The 7,173-nt window shown below is 63.3% G+C and overlaps 1 protein-coding gene across 1 annotated transcript in view; it reads right to left on the bottom strand.

Moving 5' to 3' along the window:
* Positions 1–1,262: 1,262 nt before the first annotated feature.
* The window catches only part of LOC103610508 (serine--pyruvate aminotransferase, mitochondrial), a 9,749-nt gene continuing 3,838 nt past the window's right edge, over positions 1,263–7,173 (bottom strand). Inside the window, exons 6-11 of the mRNA XM_008594661.1 lie at positions 6,257–6,341; positions 5,096–5,191; positions 4,319–4,388; positions 2,704–2,799; positions 1,949–2,077; positions 1,263–1,370 (exon numbers count right to left, since the gene is read on the bottom strand). Coding sequence (XP_008592883.1) covers positions 1,263–1,370; positions 1,949–2,077; positions 2,704–2,799; positions 4,319–4,388; positions 5,096–5,191; positions 6,257–6,341 — 584 coding nt within the window. The remainder of the gene's footprint in view (positions 1,371–1,948; positions 2,078–2,703; positions 2,800–4,318; positions 4,389–5,095; positions 5,192–6,256; positions 6,342–7,173) is intronic.

Genomic DNA, 7,173 nt, shown 5'->3' with positions numbered 1-7,173 from the left:
TGGGGCACTGGGAACTGTCACACACGGGGCAGGTGTGGACGGAAAGTGGGACGACCACTTCTGTGTCGTTTGAAGTTAAGCCCCCCGGTGACCCCGCCGTGACACGCCTGGTTACCCACCCACGAGAGTGAGAGTGTGCAGCCACACGAAGCCTTCCATGGGACTGTGCATTACAGCCTTATTCAGAACAGCCCGCGTTAGAAACAACCCGATGTCCGTCCACGGCAGATGCACAAGCACACCGCGACGCGTCCATACACCGGGACAGCACTCGACAGCAGGGACAGGGAGGACCGTCACAAACGCTAAGTGGAAGAAGCAGACACAGCAGAACTGTGTGGCTTTGTTGACACAAAATCCAGATGCCTGCACAGCTGAACCCTGGAGATAGAAACTAGACAGTGGGGGAAGGGGGGAGGGGACAATGACCCATGGGAGCATGGGGCCCTTCCCTTGGGTGGTTCCTGGGCCCACCTCCCAAATAAACGACTTGTACTTGAATTCTGATCTCAGTGTCTGCCTCTGGGGAGACCAAACCCAGACAGGGCTGCTCTCCGAACAAACACCAGAGTCTTGACTGTGGTGGCCCACATGGTCCCGCACGTTCTGGCCCCTCAGACTCTCTAGTCTCCTCTCGAAGAGCCCCCTTCCTACTGCGCTTTCTGGGCTTTGGTCCTGGCTGTGTGCTCTTGGGCACGCTGGAGCCCTTGTCTGTGTGCGTGGGGTCTTGATTCAGCCCTGGGGGCCGTGTGAGTTCACCTGGAGGTGGCGTGTGAGGGTGTGTTTGGGGGGTGAGGTCTGGGGCCAGACTGTGGGGACAGCTCCCCAGCCCCAGCAGAGGCCCCAGGGGAGGACCTGCCCTGTGGGCTTCAGCATGAGGGGCGCCCCCAAAGGCACACACTAGTGCAGGGAGCAGAGGTGCCCGCCTGTCAGACTCTTTCTCAGCCCACCCCCCAGCACAGGAGAGATGACCAACCAGCTCTTTATTGAATATTCCTGGAAGGCAGTGAGCTGGGGGGACTGCAGCTCGTTCAGAAGGCATTGCGAGTCCTGAGCCCACATGTTTGCAGGGGGTCCCCCTTGGAGGGAGAAGACCACCTCGGGCCAGGGGAGGCTGCCTGGTCCTCTCCCTGGCCCTCGCCTGGGCCAGGTCAGCAGCTTTCTGGCCCCAGGCCCGCTGACCTTGTAGAATCAGTTTGCTGCTGGGCCCTGAGGCCCTCCAGGTGGGCATGGACCAGGTGTGGGCTGGCTGGGCAGGCAGGTCATAGCTTGTTCTTGGGGCAGCGCTGCAGGGCCTCCCTCAGGGCCTCTGTCACCCGGTCCACGTTCTCCCGGGTGGCATTGCAGCCCATCAGGCCGATCCGCAGCACCTGGTGGGACACAGGCCAGGGAGGAGACATCAGCTCCCATCTGGGCCCTGCACGGTGCTGACTGGGGGCTGGTCAGAGTCAGGGTGGGTTCACCCTGTGTGGGGACCACCCACCCTGTGCACTCAAGGGGAGCCAAGAGCCTCATTCAGGTCACACAGGGAGGCCCCCCTCTCTGCACCCACAGAGCTCGGGAAGAGAGTCCTGGATGGCAGCCAGTGGGGTCACTCAGCGTCGCTGGCTCAGCAGACACAGCTGGACCCAGGATTGGAGTCCCCAGCCTGGTCAGCCAGGTCCTCTCAGCGGGAAGGAAGGACGCTCTGAGTGCAATCGTAAGGCCTAACCCTGTGACCTCACCAGGCCGCGGTGGGAGCTGCAGCAGGAGGACACACTTTGTCCAGATCCCCCCTCAAGCAAGTCCCTCCTTGTGGGAAAGGGATGCTCCCTGGGCCTGCTGATGACCTCCGACCTCGCCCCGGACTTGGTGCGCAGCAGTGCTCGATGTGGGGGTGGTGGGTCTAGTTTCTTGCCCTGGGACCTGGGAGCAGCAGGGCCTGGGCCCCCGAGGAGCTGTCTCTCACCTTCCCCATTGAGGGCCCGAGGCCACCTGTGATCTCAATGTCAAAGTGGTCCATGACGTAGTTGACAATGTCTCTCCAGTCATAGCCGGCGGGGGCGGCCACGGTGGTGACCGTGGGCAGCCGGAGCGCCTGCAGGAGGGGCCGGGCTCAGCCATGAGGGTGAGAAGCCTGCATGCACCTTCACGATGGCTCTCACCGGGGCCCCCTGTCCCGGCCTGACCTGCCCTGGCCTGACCTGCCCTGGCCAGGGAGAGAGAGCCGGGGAAGGGAGGGCTGCCACCCCTGCCAGCAGCTGCCCCTGCAGAGTCCTTAATTTCCCACTTTGTTTCACCAGGGTCATTTGTATCCTCCCTCTCCTGGAGGACTCCGGGGGGCCCGGCTCAATGAGCTGACTCCCCACCCCTAATCCCACCCCCACCAGGGGCCGGTACCCGGCAGTGGCTTGGGAGATGGTGGAGGAGGCAGATGGGCATGTTCCAGCTGGGAGATCACAGGCCGACCCGGTAACTGCTCCCAGGTGAACAGGCTTGGGGGCGGGCTCCTGAGATCCAGCCTCCAGAGGCCTGGGCACTGCAGCCTCCCCTCCCCCCGGCCCTCTGCCCCTCCCCGCCACCAGGGGAACCACAGGCCAGCACCAGGCAGCCTCCCCTGTGTGTCCTTGGGACACTGAATCCCTTCCAAGGGGGGATGGATGAGAGCTCTCTCTGCCCTGGCCCCCATGGGTGCAGGACCGCCAACCCCAGGGGCTTCCATACCGCGTCCTTCACGAAGAGCTGCAGCCCCAGCTCATGCAGGCGCCCGTGCAGGTAGGCCACCACCTCCCGGTGCCGCCGCCAGCTGTTCTCCAGGCCCTGCGCGGGGACAAGGCACTGGGTGGGCACTGATGTGGGCAGGGCAGGACTGAGCCTCTCCCTCTGTGGTGATAGGGGGAGAGCCTGGCTCCGTAGGCATCGGTGATGGGGGCAACTTCAGGTTTGGGATTTGAGCCCCTCGGGAGTCCCTGGAAACCCCCAGTTTGGGGCCCTGGCTTTGCCCCAGGGGCTGAGCCTGGGACCACCTTGGGGAAGGTAGAAATAGGTCTGAGAGGGAGGGAGGTGGGGACCAGCCTGTTGGTGGAGTCCAGGGACCCCTTGGGGAGACGAGGTGGGGGCACCTTGCAGGAGGTAGGGGGCCAGGCCAGGCAGGGGAAGGGGCTGTCGGCCACACAGCACGGGGTGGATCAGAACCAGAACCAGGGCTCAGGGCCGCTCCAGCCCTCCATCCCCTGGAGGCCAGACCCCGCTCTGTTGTCTCCCTGCCCAGATCTGCTCCTACCTCAGCACCGGGTGGGTGAGGGGGGTCTCTCCAACCCTGGCCTTGTGTGTCCTCCCCCACCCCTGCCACCAGCTCCCTGGTCACCACGGCCCTGCCTTGCCGGTGGTGCTACTCTGTCCTCCCAGTAGACTGACCCCACCCTGTGTTTCAGCAGGGTCGGCCGAGCCTGCCACCCTCTCGTGTCCCTTCTCTCCTGACTTTCTCGCTGCCCTCTCTGGACCGCTCAACCCCACGGCTGTCTTCACGGTCTTTCCAGCCACTTGCCCTGCGAGCAATCAGCCCCAGCCCAGTGCGGGTGGCCATCCAGCTCATGGGACACCAGGGCTCTTCCCCGGCCCTCGGCAGTGACTGTGTGCGTGGATGCAGGAGGCACAGCACTGCAGCCTCGCAGGGAGGCCAACCACAGCCCTTGCTGGCCTCTGGCCTGTGGTCGGCAGTGGCCTCTGGGGGACGTTAGGACCCTGACGGCAGCGAGCGGTGCTGCCAGCCACTTTCCTGTCCTGTGTCCTGAGAGTGTGGATCCTGCACTGGGCAAGACCACCACCCTGGTCCCACCCAGCTGCCCATGCCCGACCCCCGCCCCGCCCTGGGAGCTGGACGTGCCTGCAGGAAAGCGGTGCCCCCTTTACGTTGATGGCCCCCACCACTGGCCTTCGACCCCCTCTCCCAGACCTTTCTCCCTTCCACAAACATCTCGCGCCCAGCAGGCCTCACTTGCTGCTTTGCTTGCAAGAGTCCACACCTGCCCGTCACCGTCACTGCTCTGTGCAGGGCTTTGTCCTGCTGGGCCCCGCCCACAGCCAGCCCTCTGAGCCCGCCCTTCCCCCACCCCATCAGCAGACCCCCTTCTCTGCAGGCCAGGCCCATCAGCAAACTAACCAGTGCTTACTCTCAGTCTTAGGAACCCTCCTTTCCCATGTCCCCTGAATAGCTTGAGGGGATTGCAGGGAAGGTGGCCTGCCAGGGGCACGCCAATCTCAGCAGGGGCTCCTGGGAGCTGAGCGCACCTCCCCGTAGGGCGCCCTGCACCTGGGCCAAGTCTCTGCCTCCACGCACCTGTTCCACCATGAGGGCCAGGGCCTCTCGCAGGCTATACAAGCCGATGATGGGGGTGGTGTGATGGTATCTGAAAGACAGGGGTCGGGGGTGCTTGGTCCACCATTACTGGGTAAGGGATGGAGCAGTAGCTCGGTCAGTCCCAGCCCCCACAGCACAGGCTCTGTGACAATGGGCCCCCTCCCAGTCCAGTTTCAGAACTACAGACTCAGAGCTGGAGGGCAGCTAGGTCTGAGAAGACCCTGGCCAGCTGTGCAGCAGGAGGCAGACAGGAGCAGAGACACCGTGCTGGCGGCCACCTCCACACCAAGGGCCCCCTCAGCCAGTGTCCCTGTGGAAGCTGACATGCCCCTCTGTACCCGCTGGACCAGGTCCAAACCCCTGGTGCCTTGTCCTGGGTGTAACACAAGAGGCCTTGGGATTACAAGGTGGCCTCCTTTGGAGAGAGGCAAACTGAGGCCCAGGAATGGGAAGATGTGGGAGGGCCAGGTGCAGAGTGCCCGAGGGTGTGCCCTGTGAGGAGGACAGGGCTCATGTCTCCAGGCCAGGCGAGGAGGGGGGTACCGGGGTGTGGGAATTTGGTGGCTTGGCACTGGGGGTGTGGGAATTTGGTGGCTTGGCACTGGTGAATCCTGCGGCTCCAGTTGGGGTGCGGGGGCATGAAGGTGGGGGCTCGGGCCCAGTGTGTGAAATTGATAAGCAGGGGCTGTAGAGAGAGGTCACAGCCCCCATGAGCCCAGCCACGCCCAGCCACCACCTGTCCAGGCCCAGCCTCACATCCTGGGCTTGTCGTCACAGCCCCAGAGGTTGGCCAGATACTTGATGTCCAGCGAGAAAGAGAAGGGCTTCGTCTTCCGAGAGTAGATCTTGTTCCTGGGGAGGAAGAGCCGGCCTGAGTGTCTGCCCCTCTGTCCCAGTCCCCCCCGCCCACCAGAGGGCCATCCTGCCTCAATCCTCAGGTCACCCAAAGGTGACCACTCACTAACGACAGGAGGGCCTGCTCTGTGGGCAACTCCAAACCGTCAAAATGACAGAGGGGAAACTGAGGCTCAGGGCCTATGGCTGAGGCCTCACCTCTCCTGGAGCTGCCATACCCTTGGGGTAGAGGCTGGGGTGTAACCCAGGGCCCCTGACTGTCCCCTTCCTGCTCAGCCCCGCACCCTTGCACCGTGACTGGAACACTGGCCAGTCTTGACACCTTAAATGTCTCTAATCTCCAACACCTCCAGATTGATGCATCCAGCCCAGACCACCCGAGCTTCTGGCCCAGCTGCCTCCTCCACCTTCGCTTATGGCCCTAAGGCGTCTCAGACCCCCCATGTGCCATGCAGAATTCCTGATGTCGCCCTGAAATTGTTTCTGTTCTGGCAAATGGCAGAACCCGTCACCTGGCTGCAGCTGGATGATAACAGTCTGCCTAGGCCAGTCCCCCATCCTCACCCCCACCCCAGGGCCATGCCAGGCCTGGCTTAGGGTCTGGACACCAGGGATGTGAGGTGACATTAGGATGGCAGAGGAGAGCAGGTGGTCCATGCCCATCCCTTGGGGCAGCTCCTACATTAACTCCTGGCAGCTGAGCTTGGGGTGGAGGCCTTGGGGGGCTGGGCCTGGGCCCCCAGTCCTTGCCGGGTCACCCCTTGGCATGAGTCTGGGAAACTTCCAGAATGCCGGGCTCTGCATCCTGCACACAAGCCCAGGGCCTGGCACCCATGCCTTGCCCTAGCCACCCTGCTCCCTGTGAACGTGGTGCTCTGGAGCAGATGTCTGGCCACTAGCACACCCTGAGCAGGGTGGGCCTGAGGGTTCCAGACGCATCTCTGAGCACCACCTGCCCGGAGGAGCCCTACCGTCCTTGCTCCAGCCCCTCCTTCCCTGGGGCCACCTGAGCTCACTGCACATCCACCCCTGTCTCAGGGCCAGGGTCTGCGGGTCACTCACCTGGCCTTGTCACTGAAGGAGATGGGCGAGGTCCCTGGAGGGGCATTCAGGACCTTTTGGGCGCCTGAGTACAAGACGTCAATGCCTGTGGAGAGGGGGCGCTGCTCACGACAGGGCCAAGCCCCATCCAGGCAGGATCATCCCGCGGTGGGTGCCTGCCCAGCCCAGGCCCTGTTCTGCGCTGGAGGACGAGGACTCCACTAAGACTATTGGGTGCCAGGCAGGGGAGTCCTAGGTGCTGCAGCCTTGTGGCCGTGACCTCAGACCCGAGTCTCTTAGCATGGCTTCTCCCTCCGTTGAGTCTCCCAGGGACAGCCCTGCCACCTCAGCACCAAGGCCCGGGCCCCCTTCTTAGGTCCCTCCTTTCAGAGCAGTAGTTTGAGTGTCAGCCCAGGAATAATCTCTCTCTTCACTGTCTCGGAGCTCCCTAATCAGGACGGGTTCTGCCGAAACACGACACGCCAGGTCAAGCGGGTGCTGGGTCGGGCACCACCAGGGTGGATTTGGGCTTTCCCCTGTGAGAAAATGCTGGAAACGGTAGGCTCCTCGGTCGGCCCGGTTGAGGTTTCCTGCAAGGTGACACTGACAATGCAGCCTGGTGGGGGGTGGGACAGATGCAGAAGCTGAGGCTCTGCGGGACCAGAGGCAGCCCAGCCCCTTACAGATGACTGACAGGGGCCACGGTCCTTTCTCCTTGCGGTCGCTCCTGCTGCAGCTCTGAGGGTCTCAAGACTGTGAAGCTGCTCCGTCCTGCCCGTGCCTCACATCCAGGTCTGACAGCCCAGCAGAAACGCTGCGGGGCTGACTAGTCCATGGAGCCTGTCCTGCCCCAGTGAGGAGCTGGTGTTTCCCCTGGGCCTCGTGGAGTCAGGGCCCTGATCTGTAGCGTGGGCTGGCGGTGGAGCTGCAGGCACTGT

The sequence above is a fragment of the Galeopterus variegatus genome, unplaced genomic scaffold (assembly GCF_000696425.1).
Source record: "Galeopterus variegatus unplaced genomic scaffold, G_variegatus-3.0.2 Scaffold11248, whole genome shotgun sequence".
In the NCBI taxonomy this organism is placed as follows: Eukaryota; Metazoa; Chordata; class Mammalia; order Dermoptera; family Cynocephalidae; genus Galeopterus; species Galeopterus variegatus.
Note: the sequence above shows the minus strand (reverse complement) of the source record. Positions and strands in the feature narration are given on the sequence as shown.